Here is a 17,556-nt window from a genome sequence, read left to right on the forward strand (position 1 = left end):
TGTGCTTGTAATTTTTGTCATTTGTGTTGTGAAGAATTTTTGAAAGAAACTTTGCTCAAAATAATAAACATGCCTGCATGGTTCCTGCAAAAAGCTCACTTTATTTATTTTAAAAATAAATGTTTCATGTCCATGTAAAAAGACAATGTCCCCTATGACACATCTCCTAGTATGCACTGCACATCTCACGGCATGCATTGAACTGAGATGTAATTAATTAACAGATTACTTGCTGCATTGTGATGGAGAATTTCTAAAACTTAATGAAATTACTGAAATAACAGGTAACGGATACTGTACCAACCTTGAGAGATTGTTCAATTGCTAGAACATTCCGTATAAAACTTATTTTTGCGCTGTTTTGATTGCTACCAGGTAGCAGTGTTTCCTGTTCATGCATTGTCTCCAATACGAAATTACCCCATGGTTACTTATAACAGAAAATTTATAAGTTGTAACATTATGCAAGATGAGACAATTATAAATGCGTCTATATTGTAAAGCTCATTCTATGAGCTTCCAGTATGCATTAAAATGTTCAGCTGTAGTCACAAGAATGTGAAGGGATGGAAAAAAAGCCCCCAGTAATATGCCAAGCTGTATGATGGTTCATAGCCTTCGCGTATATGTTGGCACCTGTGACAAAAAGGCTGGGACAACCAGTAACAGGCTAAGCTGGAGGTATGTGCATCACTTCACAATTGCAGCCAGCACTGTTTCATCGCTGCCTGCCACATCGTCAGAGTGGTGTCAATGGTTATGTCAGAAAGCCCACCTAGGTACGCTGCAATTCCACAAGCAGAAAATGCTCATTACACTCCTTACAAACTTCCAAACGGACTATTTCGACAGTACTTAAGTGGTCTCAATCATACGCAAAAAATTTAATTATTAAATCATTTTAAAACAGTGCGGAAGATGGGACTAAGGAAGTAACAGATGACACAAGCGATGGCACACAAATTTCGTGCAGCGAAACAGTCCAGAGAAAGTTGTTCATTGATGAGGGAACTTTTGTGTTACAGGCAACTGGTGAACAGCTGATGAGGAATTTGAAATCTTTTGCTGTAGTGAAAATTTCATTGCAGTGGCGTTTGTTGTGATGGCGTTTGACTGTATAAGACTAAGGACTACCTAGAACTATGCACATTTTTAGTAAAATAAATTTTGACCAGTGCAAAGGTTTATAGAGAAAATACTACAAAAAAAAAAAGCAACCAAAATGAGGAGGAGAACTTCTACTCACGACAAAGTTGAAGCCCTCCTTTGCGGCAATGGCGGAAAGGATCTTCGAGGAAACCGTGCTGGAGATCATGTAGACATCCTCAGCTGCCAAATGAAATGAAATGGTAGCGACATGTGTAACTGATATACAGTTGAACCCCTTTATAAGAAACACGTACCGGGGAGCAGTTTCTGTCTCTTATACGAGATGTCTCTTATAAGCAGGGTACCATGTTTTTACTTACTAATCAGACCCTAGTTCAGTGTGGGCACCGTATGACTAAAATAAACTCAATGGAATGCTACAGCATGTTTCAAAAGATTCATTCTAATTAATGTTTGGCCCCAGAATTTATGAAACTTTGTTTGCTTCATGACTGTATTTACAGTTTTTTACAACCGATTCTAGAAGCTTTTTTTTCCTTTCCTTGCTTGTGGAAGATGAATCGTAGATGTTGAGTTGACAAGCCTGATGAATAGCCAGAGCGCACAGCTTCTTCCGCTGTGTGCTCAGGCTATTCATTACGCTTGCAGGACTCAGCACCTGCAGTGCTTCTTGATTGGGAGCTACGCGAGTGGGAGAGCCCGCATGTGCAGTCGCGCTCCAATGGATGGCAGTAAGCTTCAACCACTTCAGTAAGTTGCATTTCCATTGGCAGGGCTTCTCATCGTCATCTCATAGCTGACTGAACCACTGTGTGTATGCTGAAGTTATACTAAATAACAACTGCAGGTGTCTGTCGTCCACCTGTGTTTCCACAATGTTACAAGCGAGATTATTGATTAAACTTCAAGGATGACTTGTCCCTTATAACCAATCTTCTACATCCAATGTCTGTTATAAGAGAGGTCTATTTAATGGGAAAGATAGGGCAGCCAACCATGTGGGTGAATAGTGTCTCTTATACCCATTTGTCTCTTACATCAGTGTCTCTTATAACGAGGTTCAACTGTAGCACATTTTTAGTACATGTAGGCTTTTCCACGAATGAAAGCGAAGCAAAAGTCAATAAGCTTGTTTACCTGGAGTGTTGGGGTTCTTGGCCCGATAACAGTGCCATAGCCACCAGCCCAGCAAACCACCAATTTCATTGCCCGTGAAGACCTTCCACTCTTTGCTGCAACAAATTAGAACACACAGGAAGTGATTGTGAAATGGTGAGATAACTTGAAATAAATTTTCACAACAGTCCGCTAGAAGATCCTGCACGTTGGTGGCAGCATCACTTTTCAATGTGACAGCCAGTGTGAAACACAACTAAGCCGGCTGCCTGATAGCATACTGACACATAAATGCATCAACCTAGTAACATTACAATTATTGAAGAAAAACACCATCACGAAATGGTTATGAACCTCGAAACCGTCAGTAACTCTTTTAGGCATGCGTCCGTGATACAGACCCCGAAGGCACAGGGGCAAGATAATGTTGACATGTAACACTAATGGTCTTTTTTTTTTTCTGCACTTGGCTTCATTACATGTTTCCTGTGTTGTGCGGAGAAGCCAAACAGACGTTCCCCTAGCAGCAGAACTAGGTCCTATGATGCGACAAAAGATGTAGGTGGCTGGGAGAGCACAAAATGGCAGCTGACACAGGTCACTCATTGACTTTCATCTTTGAAGGGACACTAAGAAGATGCATGAGTAAAACAAACCATGAATTATTTGTACGTGTTCCACGCAAAAATGTAATGAAATTGGGTTTCTGTCAGTGGTAGCACAAGTAGCCAGGAGCTATGCCTGTTGGCTATCCTTGCATTGATATACCCTATCAGCTAGTCATTAGCATGCCTAATCAGCACCTCTCTTCTGCGACCAACGGGACTACAACCTGTACGTCAAAGGCACTTCGTGTTCAAAGCTTGGCACTGCTCAGTCATCGTTTATTGGTCTTCTAATTTTTTTTTTTCATAAAAAAATGTAACCCACAGCTACAATTGCCATCTGGCTACATTATGTGTTGGGTATTTCATTAGACATGCAATCTGTGTTTATTACATTCTTCCTAACACCTGTCCGGGTAAAATTTACACAGCCTACTCCTTCACAATTTTAACCCGAGAAAATTGCTCCCTTGCCAACCACACTCCCCTGTGGGAACTGTTCATAGTAGAGGCTTTTGAAGACTTGAACGCTTTTGTTGCTTTAAAAAAAATATGCACAAAAAGCAAAAAATGCAAGGCGGATAAACACACTACCTACAAAATTTACCCGGTTGACTTCACCTGAATGGCAACTGCAAACAGGTGCAAGTCAGCGACTATCAGCACCACGGCATTTTCCAGGTTGAGGTGACAAGATTTAAGGCCGCACTGTACCATCATAAACATGCACTCACTTGGGCTGCCTCTCGGCCACTGCCAGCCTGTCTGCGTCCGGGTCGTTGGCAAGGATCAGCCTGCTGCCTGCCTTGTCAGCAGTGGCGAAGGACAGGTCCTAGAACAGAAGCAAGCACCAAAGGAGGGAAACGCTTCAAGTACACCCTGTAAAACTACTTCACCATTAATTCACGCAAGGTATCAGTTCTTTGCATCAGCAACTCACAATTGAAGCCTACTATGAAAAAGCTCGCAGCCTGGCTTCTCTACGTGACAGCAAAAAGAATACCGATGCAGCTAGACCTTTCAGCCCTGGTGTCCTTCATTGAGGATATTACCTAGAATCCCCCTAGCAAATCGAGAACAAAACCAAAACAGCTACTGTCTTTATTCGGTTATAAGGCGGTCAACGATTATAAGGCGAGGGTGCAGTTTAGACAGTAAATATTTGGTTTTTTACTATCTAAGCTTCAAATATAAGGCGGGGTATGACTTAGAGACTATGGATTTTGAAAAAAAAAAAAATGCCCAATATTCGACTAAATACCGTAGTTTTCCGGGAAACAGTCCTTCAAGGACGCCTCTTGAGATAGATATCACCATTCTTCGTTTATTTTTACAGCTGAACACTACAAAGAGGATGGCGTTGCAATGAACACCAGGCTGACGTTGGGGTGACCCAAGGCCAGTAATTTGTGCCACTTCAAATAGCACAGGTGCAGAAGCATCATGTCCAGTCGAAGAATAATGTAGCAGGGCGTAACAGGTCTATCCTTCTAAACAAGGCAAGTTTCATCTTGGACAACAGCAAGTTGGGCTCTGTGCTGTTTTTGACATCATAAGGTCCCATATTGCGTATACTACGTTGCCCTGTAACATCTGCTGCGGAAAGTCCTCTGAAAAGGTCCTGCAACTCTCAGTGTTTGCCTGGATCTCCATTTGTGGTGCTTTATTCTGCGTTATAATTTGTAATTAATTCCAATTCATTAATTTTGATGAATTGAAATTAAGCCACTTTTATCGTCCAACTAAAGGCTTAAGCCTCAGAAAACTTATTAGGGCATTAATACCAAACAGCAGTTACAGTATCATGCAAGTTAGTGCAGGGTCCCCTTTGCTCTTGGAGCGTTCTTGGAAACTGAATACAAGTACTAACTACTATAACAGCTAACGCATCTGTCCTGATACCCGCCGCGGTGGCTCAGTGGCTAAGGCGTTCTGCTGCTGAGCACGAGGTCGCGGGTTCGATTCCCGGCCGCGGCGGCCGCTTTTCTGATGGAGGCGAAAAGCAAAAATGCCCGTGTGTTCGAGATTTCGGCGCACGTTAAAGATCCCCAGGCGGTCAAAATTAATCCGGAGCCCTCCACTACGGCGCGCCTCATCGCCTGCGTTGCGTCGGCGCGTTAAACCCCACAATCAAAATCAAATCAAGCATCTGTCCTGATCGTCACTTTTCTGTATCAGCAGCAATATTTTCTTCTGGCTAATGTGGCCACATATTACAAAGGAGAAAAATGCAGGAATCGTAACGACACTTACATGAACATAGATGAACTCACTATATAAAAGCACAAATGATTGTAAAACTGGCTTTGCAATCCTACTGTAATATGCTAAACCTCTAAATGTATTCGGTATACACTGCAAAATAAGGCGAATTCAATCAGTACATGCCCGCAAAAAAGGGAAATCCCGTACTGCAGTGACAAGCTGCAATAATAAAAAGGAATGTAAATTAGAGTTGACATGCGTGTAACACCCCCTGACCACACTTTATAATGGCTGGCTCACCCTTCGTGGAGCTTTTGTGCACAGGCCCATTAAAAATTTTGTTCTTTTCTCCTTTAAACTCGCTACAATGGCCACACCTTTTTTTTTTTTTTTGTTCTGCTCACATCCGCTTCCCCTCTTGCCTACGCGGCAGCAGCTTCCATCTTTTTCTTTCTCATCCCGGCTTTGGTTTCCCTGTTAGTTACCAGGGCGCTCTTTCCTTCTTCGGGGTTCGGGAATTTGACAGTAGGGAACTCGGGGTCGGGGTCCATCTGCTCCTTGACGGGAACAAAGTGCTTGAACCCACAGGTCTCGAACGCTTGCACCATGTAGGTGTGAGAGACTCCGTGCATTGACGTGAAGGTGAACGTCAGGTCGCACTTCTCGTTCACGCTCCTGCGAGGGGAAGCAAAATGAAGAAGCCAAGCATAAAGTTATGTAGTAGGAGCCGAATGTGCTTAACAGGTGTAAGTAAAAGATTACAAAAAAAACCTATGCCTTTCTACAGCAGGATGGCCATTAAGTTACTGAGGATGTGGAGGCCCAATTTTCAAAGTCGACAGGGAGGTGACTGGCTCATCGCCATCACCATCCTCATTGACAGCAGCAATGGCAGCCTGTTTGTGTATACTGCAGGGCAAATGCATCGGCAAAATCAAATTTGTGTTTTTCGGGCCCATTCTTTGCCCTGGGTCCATTCTTTGGTCTATCTCTCCATGGAATCCTGGGCCGCCCTCTACTCCATTCACCAAGCAGTCTCCCCTACTCAGTGATTGGCTAGATATGTGAAAATGCTCAATATAATCTTAAAGGCGGCACTGTAAACATTGACCTCTCTTTTGAGCTCATTCAATTCAGAAACACTTTGAAGAGATAGCATACACAGGCTCTCCTGACAGGACAAGGGCAAATTTAGTTTTCCCTCGCCACTTTCTGTGCTCTTTCTTTCATTGTGCACAGCCTATGTTTACTACGAAGATGCATTACCTATCCAAAAAACAAGTTCGCATAACCCTGCGTAGGCTCTTTAGCAGTGTGTGAACTTCAAAATGTCGAGAAATTTCTCTAAAATAAGATGTACCGCAAGTCTAAAGTGGTCCTAGTTAGCCACTAATAACAGCAGAACTACTTCTCTATAGTATCTCCTCCCCACAAAAAAGTACTCCGGCAGATTTTCACAGGTAGGGAGGTGTGCCACAGAGATAACAGCAGCCGGGGACTTCCCCTGCTCTCATCTCCACTACCATTACTACAGGAATGTTAGGCAGCATTTGTTCACTTCATATGCTCAATGGGTGATGCTATTAAGCTTTTCAGTTTCCACGCAAGGATTTGCTCTTCCTGGGTCAGCAAGTGTGGTCGCAAGCACATACTGTACTAGTGTGCTAATGGCAATTTTCGGTTTTGATGCTAACACTTTCAATGTGAAGCGAATATTTTGCAATTTTAAGCATTTTAAACATGAAAAATGAAATTCACAATTTTTCAAGCATGCTTGAGCAACTGACCTGCAGAAAAAAAAAAATGATGGCATAAAACAAGCATACAGAAGCTGCCAAGCTGTTTTTAGCTTTGATATTGTTGCGGAGCAGGGAAAACGCCTATTCACAAGTAGTAAACGAATGATTCTCTATTGGCAGATAATTAGCAAGGCAAATTCAGACAGGCAGCTAGGTCTTTCAGCTCGTGCACACGCTAGTCCACCAGAGTGTCTTCTTCCTCGACGGATAGCTAGGCTGCCGCACAACCATTGCACATGCCCACTTTGGGGGATTGCACCCTTTGCAAGTCGAGTGTCTGGCCAGCTCATTTCTCGGTTAGCTCATTTTTCTAATAACCACCATGCGGCATAGCTCCCCCGCAGGATAAGCACCGACTCGGTGCTGTGCAGCTACAATGTGGAAGGTGAATCAGGGGAGTGGTACGGTTTGAGGCGGGCGACGTGGACGATGTCACTCCGTGGTTCAGAGCTGGAAGGGACGACGGGGACGATTTCATACGTAACGTCCGTAGCCTGACGAAGTACTTTGTAAGGGTCAGCATAGCGAAAAAGCAGCTTCTCAGAAAGTCCCACACGGCAAGTCGGACCCTGGCGAAAAGTGCACGACGCGGTGACGTTCATCATAGCGGTTCTTCTGGTTGATTTGTGAAACGGCGAGGTGGGAATGGGCAAGCTGACGTGCTTCTTCGGCTCTTGCAATGGCTTCGTGGGCATATTCGGTGCACGGGTGTGTGGCAGGAGGCATAAGGGTATCAAGCGGCATGGCCGGTTCCCTCCCGTAGAGAAGGTAAAAGGATGAGAAGCCTGCAGTGTCGTGACGGGAAGAATTATACGCGAAAGTGACGAAAGGCAGTGCAATGTCCCAGTCGCTGTGGCCACTAGACACGTACATGGCGAGCATGTCCATAAGGGTTCTATTAAAACGCTCAGTAAGGCCGTTTGTTTGTGGGTGATAAGCTGTAGTCACCTTGTGGCGAATCGAACATGAGCGAAGTATGTCCGCAATGACTTGAGACAGGAAATTTCGACCGCGGTCTGTGACAAGCTGCCGAGGAGCACTGTGGTTCAGTATGACATGATAGAGGTGAAAATCGGCCACGTCAGTTGCACAGCTCGTGGGTAGCACACGGGTGATAGCAAAGCGGGTAGCGTACGCGGTAGCAACAGCAATCCATTTGTTTCCAGAAGTAGACAAGGGGAAGGGCCCGAGCAAATCTAGTCTGATCCGGAAAAATGGTTCAGTGGGAATTTCAAGTGGTTGCAGCTGGCCTGCTGGTTGCTTGGAGGGTAGCTTATGGCGTTGGCACAGGTCACATTCACGTACGTAACGCTGCACTGAGCGGTAGTGTCCTGGACAGAAAAAACGATGTCGCACGCAGTCGTAGGTGCGGGTCACTCCCAGATGGCCGGCCATGGGTGCTTCATGAAGCTGGTGCAGCACAGTCCGACGTAGGTGTTCCGGAACGACAAGCAGGTTATCAGGACCATCCGAGCGAAAGTTGCGCCGATACAAGACTCCATCGTGTATAACGAAGGATCGGAGGGCAGGGTTGGCAGAACCAAGGTTAACGCCGTCAATAATGAAGCGCAGAGAAGGGTCGTGCCGCTGTTCTTCGCCAATGTTCAGGAAGTCGGAGACCGCTAGGACACAAGCGTCAGTATCGTCTGCTGAGAATTCCGGAGGGCTGACCGGGTTTCGAGATAAACAGTCGGCGTCCGTATGTAGGCGTCCGGACTTGTGAATCACCGAAAAAGAGTATTCTTGAAGGCGCAACGCCCAGCAGCCAAGCCGACCGCTAGGGTCCTTCAAGGAGGAGAGCCAGCACAGTGCGTGATGGTCAGTCACGACTGCGAAGTGCCTACCATACACGTAGGGGCGGAATTTGCCGACAGCCCACACTAGAGCAAGGCATTTGCGCTCAGTTATAGAGTAATTAAGTAATTGCTCCGTTTAGAGCTGCCTCTTTTGTCAACAGCAGAAAACGAACCAGGGCCACGCTTTTATTGCGAAAGAAGCATCCGTCCGCCGCACAACCATGGCACATGCCCACTTGGGGGATTGCACCCTTTGCAAGTCGAGTGTCTGACCAGCTCATTCTTCGGTTAGCTTATTTCTCTAAAAACCGCCACGCGGCACTGTTACATGTTATGTAGATGCAATTGTCACCTTATGTAGTGAGCTCAATCACAGTGGTTTCAGTATTAGTGTAAATGAGGGTACAACTAAGCTTAAGATAATGCAATTTCTGCATAAAAGATGCAAATGGCAGTTCCATGAATGTCCATTTCAGTTCTAGGAAGAAATTACTTGGCGTATAGGGCAGCGCAAGGCATGTTAAATCAGCCTGATTTATAAACACCTTCAGGCATGCTCTCATGGTGTGGTGTGGGTCCCCAATACCAGTGGATGAATTTCATTTCTAAAAACATTAGTGCCATGAATGTCCCGGCACACACAAGAATCTTGAACATGGGTTCTGTGAAAAGCAGTTCTAAACGTATAAAAACAGTAGAGACTGTAACGCAAGTGCACGATGAATGTGCACAGCCAATGAACTAACTTCACCAGTGCCTCAGTGCCGATGCCTGGTCAAGGAATTCTTTAGCTCAGTGTCTTGGTGTACGAAGCTAGACAAGTTATCGTTTTTCCTTCATCTCACATTAAAAAGAAAGTTCAACTTTGTCAATCTCACATTAAGAAGGAAGTTCAACTTTGCCAATGATTTGATCAGGAAACCGAAAAGTATGCTTGTATGCAGCCAGGCCATCTTTCTAGAGTTGACCAGGGTAGCTGGAGAGTATCTGTGTTATCAAGACGAAAAGAGGGAAGCAGGAAGGCCCAATGTCAAGATTTACGGAGAACAGATAAGACAAGGCAGATAAAGGTGCTCCAAAGTCACTTCCTCTTGCCCTGTAGCCACACATCACTGGTGCATTGTGGGCAAGCCTGTCACTGCCAGCGGAGGAAGTTGTGCATGTTTTCAACAATTGACTGCAAGCACTCAACATCTGGTGCCCAACTAGTTCTAACTCATTCCAAAGAATATTAGCGGCAGCATTTCTTGTCTTAAACAAAGCATAATGTCATGTATCTGAGCGCACTCAAATAACTGCCTATCAGCATTTTCGAACTTCAAAAAAATTTGAGGCATTTCAAATTGCGCCATTCCATTTGAAGCAAATATTTGCACACCCCTATTATAGCGTTCAAGTATTCATAAATAGTGACTGCGTGGTACCTAAACTGCACATGCACTCGGGCAACGTATGCCACACAATTGTTCTCTATGTCAAGTAGACAATAATGTGGCAGCTTTTATACCTACCGTGTAAGTCAAGTCAGGAAATAGAAAAGGTTTAAATGTGCCTGCGACAATTGCTGCAGGCTTGCGTCATCTACAAAAATTTACCGCCGAAATTAACTTTGAAAAAAAAAAGAAGCTGTACTCTAAGTTGGGAGGAAAACTATTCTCTGAACCAGTGGTGCAGGAAGGGAAGGGTTTAAGATGGTTGCAACCATCTCAAAATACTCCCAAGCCCATGCATGTTCGCATAAGTTTCCCCCACACGAACGTGAATGCTTATCTTCCTCAAAATACTGAACGACTCCTCCGCAAATAAAATCTTGGGATACGCCGGCACCCTTTGTCACTGATAGACTGTTTTATGTGCTCCTGACAAAAGTTACGTATGTACTACACCTTTTGTGACAAAAGATGAACTGTAAACATGTGCGGGAAGACACCTAATTTCCCGGAAGTGACATACCACACCACTTTGTGTGCAGTACATGAAAGACTCCAGTTATCTACAGCAAGAAGGAGCAGGGAAAACTAATTGTGCAAGAATTTTTGGATAAAGACAGACTGGTCGTACTAAACAAAAAGATTGCACTAGTACTGCAGTTATCGACCGTACAGTGTACATTACATGGTCTGTCTTGTTAAGTGGTGGACAATGTCAATCAATCTGCAAACATGTTTCAGCCAGACTGATGCAATGCATTGAATGACAATACTTGTAGTGCCATCAATCCAAAACCGAAAGTGGGTGCAGAAATGGCATCATGGGGGGTGATATGGGCCATGGCATTGCGCGTGTTTCAAAACTATGTATAACCAAAGTCACACATTTTTGTCTTGGATAAAGGGAAAATGAGCTTTCAGCACACAGGCGCATAGACAAGCCTGGAGCCAAAGGGCCTGCAGCAATTACAGAGAGAGCCACTAGAAATACAAGCACTTGATGTGCTGCGCACGAATGACTCACCTGTCAAAAGTGGTGGACGCAATTAACTCGTAGTATTGTTTGGAGACTTCAGCCAGGGGGTCCTTGCAAAGGGGGTTGCTCTCGGTCTGTTCTATGTCCCACGCCTTCTCCCATGGTTCGAGGTTCTTTTTAATGCTGGCGTGAATACCACTGTCGTGAGGCGGAATGATCTGGAAAAGTGACGCAGATGTTCTCTTTAGACCATATGCAAACTTTTAATGGGCACCAAAGACGTTGACACGCTGGTGCTTTTGTTTGCCAGCCCCAGACTATACTCGGGAACAAGTTAAGAACGGCAATAGCTCATGTACGGTATCACTCCGCCTAAGCGACGGAACCGGATGTCAACGGGCGCGCGCATTTTGAAAGGAGATTGCTGTGAATGCGTGATATCGTCTGCCTCTTCTCACGTAGTTTGTCATCGCTGCAGCAGTTTATACGTACATTAAGCCCAAAAAATCATGGAAATGGCTCGTACCATATTCAAAATATTCCCAGTCACACACTACTTGCGCCACACAAAGTACCGTAACATTCAGCTGCGGTGATGAGGCACAGCGGCACCGTCTGTTGCTGTCCCTAAGTTGTACCCGAGTATCGTTCTCAACGTGATAACTTCAGGAGCCATGGTCGGGTGCTGAATTCTCCCCGTAGCAGCAATTTGTCTCCAATGGCTGCAAAGTGTCAGAGGCAAACTCACCTGCGGACCATTGCTCCAGAAAACCTGGAAAGTTGAAATCGAACTATTATTAGCACACGGAGAAAAAATGCAGGTACTAAAAAAAATCGTACACATAGCGGGGAAAAAGCACCTTATAGCCGTTGTCGTCCTTGGGATTATGGGACGCCGTGACCATGATGCCAGCCGAGCAGCCCAGGCGAAGCACCGTGAACGGGATGAAGGGAGTGGGTGTCAGCTTGCTGAAGAGGTACACGGGAATGTTCAGCTGGAGAAACGCCACGGCAGCCAGGCGGGCAAACCTGCGGTGAGATCGGACAAGGTGAGGCCACGAACGTGTGCCACTTCTGACTGAATTCAGCCTTGCTCCACAAGCCACGAAAAATTCTGTTGATATAAAAATTTCAAACCATTCATTTGAGCACCAGCTTCAAAAGCACCCCAGATGTGGGATTTTATCCCGAAACCAATAACGCTGCATTTATTTCAAAATAGTTTTGCGTTCCTTATCTGCTGCAAATGTCGCCAAGAGTTTGTGCTTTTGCACTGTGACCAATTCCAATCCACAAAGCTGTCAGCCGATTGAAAAGCCCTGTCCACATTTCTAAATTTTCAATCCCTGCTTTCAGTGAGCTTGATATCATGAGGAGCCAAGCTATGTGCGTGGTCATCCTACGTCTTATCAATAGAGACCGCACTAGCGGCTAAAAATGCCTATTTTGTGTCACAGTATATATGCCTTTTTAGGTTTTTCTAGCCTTGTTCCGCTAGGACTCTTCTCACTTCAGAAGCCCATAACTCGGTGGTTGCTACACACTGTTTGCAAGCAGAATCTGTGCGCCATGCCAAGTATGCCGAGACATGAAAACCATGCTTGGGCTGCTGCCAACTTAGCCTGAGCAACCAGGCCGCTAGAGGTTGTGGGGGCCCGTGTTCCCCTACGCCTCGCCTGCACATGTTTCCGCGAGCTGGGAGCCGCCATTTTGGGTAGCCGGCGCGTCACGTAGGTCGTGTCCTCTTCATGACCCCGCCCGACGCGCCGAACCGGCTTGTCGCGAACGTGTGCGCGAGGGCGCGAGGGAAGGAGGACCAGTTTGTCACCTTCCTTAGCGCCACCCTCTCCCCGACCTGGGGAAGATCTCCTCTCCCCGCCGAGCTGACCTGCGGGACGAACGAGCGCTCCGGCGCTCCGGCGGGGAGTCGACTGGGCGATTTGGTCGGAGTCGGTTGGCTCGGCTGTGCCTACGCCGAATGCCCCGATGACGGTGAACCCAGTTGGCTCCACGGACTCTGCCGAGAGATTCTGCCCTGATCGGTCGCCTCGGGATGCCTCCCCTGCTCCCGCGGCCGTGATGACGGATATCGAGGTCTGAGCCCAGCGGCTTGAGCGAGCGACAGGAGCCACTGTCTCCCCGCGAGCGATAGTCGTGTTGTCTGGTGTATGCACTGTATCTGCCAGGCAATAAAGCCTCACTTTGGATTGCCGGAGCCTGCCTACCGCATGTGAGTACTCGAACCCGTGCGTGAGTCTTCGGATTCCGCAGGGCTAGTGTACGGCGCGTAGCGTTCTCTAGCAAAGCTAGCCGGGGTCCTCTGCTATCCCGTACGCTAGCCCACAAGGTCCATACGCAGCGACACTGCAGCTAACCTTGCCACCAGATGGGCATTACGTCACCCCTGTCCGCACTGGCTCTTTCGTTTTATGTTCTTCTGTCACGGTGAAAACTTATGCGTATCTATTGCTAACGCACTAAAAACAAGCAAATAAGGTGATGCCTAGGCCACACAGACAGTCGGCCGCCAATCACGGGCACACCGCCGGCCGGCAAGATGCAGCACAAGTAACATGGAGAAGGAATGCAAAACGAAGGTTATAGAATGGGCGTCTTGGCACTTTTCAAGTAGTCTGGTTGCGACAGCCATTATCTGCGGTTCCGGGTAACCTTCAAAGGCATTTGCAACCTAGCTCTAAGAGTTAGTTGCAAAGAATCTTGCGTGCTGCCTAATGTTGCTAATCAGTATATATAGTGCTTATTTACTGAATGGTGTAATTCCCTGAATCCCAGCAGCTTCGCTGGACATCCACTTCTGCAGGACAGGGTGACTCAGTTTTTCTATCCCCAATTATTGCACTTCACTCTACTATCCATGGAATTCATCGGCATTGCGTAGCACTGTAAAGGTCGTTCTGTTCTGCAAACGAACAAATAGCTGCAGGTGAGGAAGCGCTTTTCAAGGTGCATTCGTGTCTTTAAGGAGCAGTTACCGATTTCGCTTCTTCCATCGGAGCCCATTGTTACCCCTAGGGGAACACTAGCCACAGGTGGAAACATTACAACAAGCACATCAGTGGCATCAACAGCTTTGTGGTCGACAAAAGTGTTGAAGCCCAAACTATTCTACATTACGCTACACTTGAACGTGACTTGGCACATTTGTGTGCTTATTCCACATTGTTAGCAACAAGCATTCAGCAGCTGAAAACTTGGTTGCCGCTCTGACTCAGAATGCTTAGCACATTTTGAAGGTCTGGGAGAGCTACGCCGCCATACTTGAAGGATCGGTTGTTGAGAGCTATTCGAAGCTTAAATCTGCCTTGCACATAAAATTCCCGCATTCCATGCACCGAAAGAATTGCCAAAGGTTCTGCGCGGCCCACATACTGACATTCCTGATGGAAGTAGATAAATGAGCGTTCCACAAACACAAATACTCTCCGCTTAGTTCAGTGGAAGTTGAGCATTCCTTTTTTACACACAAATATCATCTAAAAGGACATACAACTTCAAGCTGTAAAACATTGATTGAGATGGGGCAGGTTTGCAACTGCTTTTAACCCTTTCTTTTAGAATTGATTCACCGTTAATTTCATACAAATTTGTTGAACGGCATTTGTGTGGCTTATTTTTAAGATGAAAATAAAATAGCCTTTCTACAGCACAAGATTTGCCCATTGTTATTATTGCAAGTAAAAAACTTGCCCCAAACTATGCTGCTGAAGTAAATATGAATTGAGTCTATATATGCCTAAACAAGAGTATTTGACACCTATGCTATATGCCTAGTTATCACTTTTTGGTACCTATTACAAGTGTCTAAAACCTTTTTTAAATGCTGAGCATTTCTTAGGCTCACGATGTCACTCATCAATGTTGTCGGCGCCGTCCACACGCTCACTGCGCATGCGCATCGCGTCGAGGCGCAGGTGCGTGTCTCTCCCCCGTACCCTCCTCGCTCTCAACAACAGGTCCGGCGGTGCAGGAGGAGCGCGTGTACCCCGTGCGCTCCGTCGCTCTCAACAACAGCTGCGGCAGTGCGGGGGGAGCGCGTCTGGGCGCGCATGCGTCGTAGCTACCCGTGCGCTGCGTCATGCTCAACAGTAACGGCGGCAGGGCGTGTACACGTGATAACGGCGTGGTGGGTGCGTGGAAAGTTCGCGCGCTTGTGTACAGAAGTGTGCGCATGCGCGTCTCTCCCCCGTACTCCTCTCTCTCGAACGCGGGCGGTGTGTATATAAGCGGCAGAGCGCGAGTTCGGAATTCAGTCAAGGGCGTCTTTGCTTGGCTTTCGCTTGACTTGACGCCTTGCTTGACGGCACCAAGCAATAAAGACAGACTAACTTTACACTCCTTGCCTTCGCTTCTCCTTCATTCAATAAATAAGAATAATAAAGACGAAATAACAATAAAGCATTCCCAAACCATACCCAATTACGCAACATTCACACGATACCCCCACCACGCTGCGACGCATTTACTCGAGTTCCCCCCGTGGGAAGATGCGGGTGGGTTTTTTTTCGTGCCTGTAGTTCCAGTCGTTATCAATGTAGTAGTATCGCAGGAAATGAAGGTACATGTGTTTTTGACAATAGGTTTTATAGAAATCTAACTTCAATTCAATTATAGAAGCTTCCCCAAACTGTGCAATGACTTTCATGATGATGATGATGTTCGAGTGTCAATGGCGTAAGCTCAACTGGGGCAAAAAGTAATGACTTTCATAAAATGCAACAAATAAGCTGAGCTCATTCATGTTCGCTGAGAAAATGCCACCATGTTTAGTCATATTGTAAACGACTTCATGCAAAAGGCAAGTGAGAGCTTTGATATTTGTTTAAAAGATGAATTGAACTTGCAAGGGTGGTTGCATGGGCAAGTTAGTTTGACACGATTCTATACTTGAAAGCGCAGACTTATGATGGGGACAATAACAACAGGACAACGACACAAAGCGCTGCACAAAGCGACAACTATCTCTCTGAGTGTAACAGTTAAAGGTGTACATCAGTTGGTTTTATATTTGTTTATACGTCACTCTTATCCTCCATTGTTAGTGTTATGTGTTACGTGTCCCAATTAAACTTTTCAGTTGAAGTCTAGCGATTGTCCTGTTGCTTCTTCCTTGGTCCGTGTCTTTTTCGCTGCCAATATGGTGTCTCTCTGAGTGCATCGTGCCATCGTCCTCTGAGTTTGTGCTTCTAGAAGAGTGATGAATTCAAATTTCTGCAGCAAAGAGAATTATAAAACTCCCAGACTTTCATGAGATCAAGCATCGTAATGTAGTTTAAGTTACAAAATGTCAACGTTTCTAAGGCAAAAACACATTGGCCCTGCCGTGAAATGAGAGTATTCTTTCATGAACTTTTTCAAACAGCCCACTTTTAGCCTGCACCTCGATCGATTACAGCCAATACAGAGCCCACTGGATGAGTGAAGGGAATGCATTTGTGCAAGAACCGACACATCTGCACAACGAGGTATTAATTTTTGCACAATAAATTGGACAACACTTCCAAGGCGTGCAGTGACCACCCAATGTGGTACACACCTGTGGCTGTTATAGCGACCGTCATAGCCGATGGCGACACCCTTCTTGGTAGCGTCAGGAAGCGTGCTCAAGATGTACTTGGCCACGCCTTGCGACGTCTGGATGATGACCAGGTCATTCATGGCGGCATAGCCGGGACCCATTACTCCCCGGAGCCCTAGTGAAGAATAGAGGTCATGTTGGTTATTGTTGACACCGAAATTTTACAGGACACAAGCACCTAATTATATGAGAAACAATAGTTTAAAGTTTAGCACTTTCCTTACTACATTTTGGTGCCACTAATCAAATATGGTTGGCTGTCTTTGTAAGGAAACTGTCTGTCACCTACTGATATGTCTCGCCATCTCATTCAGTTTCCCGTATTACACCTGGGGATCCTTGGAATGCAAAACTCTTACCTAAGCAACAGCGATGTCTCTTAAACATAAAAAAATTTTTTTTTTGCTTGATGTAAGCTGGCTAGTCCAGCTAAACCAGTCAGAAATAAAACAAAAATAAAAAGAACATGCGAACCAGAGGCAAAATATAAAACAGAGGGTGAGCGAGAAAAAGAAAGGTGGAGAGAAAACACGACAATTATGCTAGCCAGTACTTTGAAAACACCCAGATTAAAAAAGCTTCAAATACAGTTCAAAACAAAGGGTGCATGAAAAACAACATCACACTATCATAAAATACCAATCAGAAGCCCAGCTTCATACATTTACTGAAAACACACGTACCATGGTGTGTTTTCTATAATATGGTGGGGCACTGCAGAAGCAACTATGTATTTTCAAAACTGAAAGCTGGCGCAGCCTTTATCCACATTTTTTGGATGCGGTGTTAGTAACGCATAGTGTGTGATCTGTGTTCTACAACCACACTACGTGGTATGCTTTTTTTTTTTAATGAACCGACACCTTGAAGACAGCATTTTCCAGGGTACACTCTGAATAAAAAACAGCAGCTGCCTGCCCGAG

The 17,556-nt window shown here is 45.6% G+C and overlaps 1 protein-coding gene across 1 annotated transcript in view; it reads right to left on the minus strand.

The window, feature by feature from the left end:
• Pgm2a (phosphoglucomutase 2) overlaps positions 1-17,556 on the minus strand; it is a 45,582-nt gene that overhangs the window by 15,291 nt on the left and 12,735 nt on the right. The window contains exons 3-10 of the mRNA XM_077703218.1: positions 16,592-16,748; positions 11,898-12,066; positions 11,786-11,809; positions 11,086-11,255; positions 5,522-5,711; positions 3,566-3,663; positions 2,248-2,342; positions 1,247-1,329 (exon numbers count right to left, since the gene is read on the minus strand). Of these exons, the coding sequence (XP_077559344.1) occupies positions 1,247-1,329; positions 2,248-2,342; positions 3,566-3,663; positions 5,522-5,711; positions 11,086-11,255; positions 11,786-11,809; positions 11,898-12,066; positions 16,592-16,748 (986 nt within the window). The remainder of the gene's footprint in view (positions 1-1,246; positions 1,330-2,247; positions 2,343-3,565; positions 3,664-5,521; positions 5,712-11,085; positions 11,256-11,785; positions 11,810-11,897; positions 12,067-16,591; positions 16,749-17,556) is intronic.

Source organism: Haemaphysalis longicornis, unplaced genomic scaffold, assembly GCF_048455015.1.
Source record: "Haemaphysalis longicornis isolate Haplotype H1 unplaced genomic scaffold, Haemaphysalis longicornis Haplotype H1 scaffold_3, whole genome shotgun sequence".
Taxonomy (NCBI): domain Eukaryota; kingdom Metazoa; phylum Arthropoda; class Arachnida; order Ixodida; family Ixodidae; genus Haemaphysalis; species Haemaphysalis longicornis.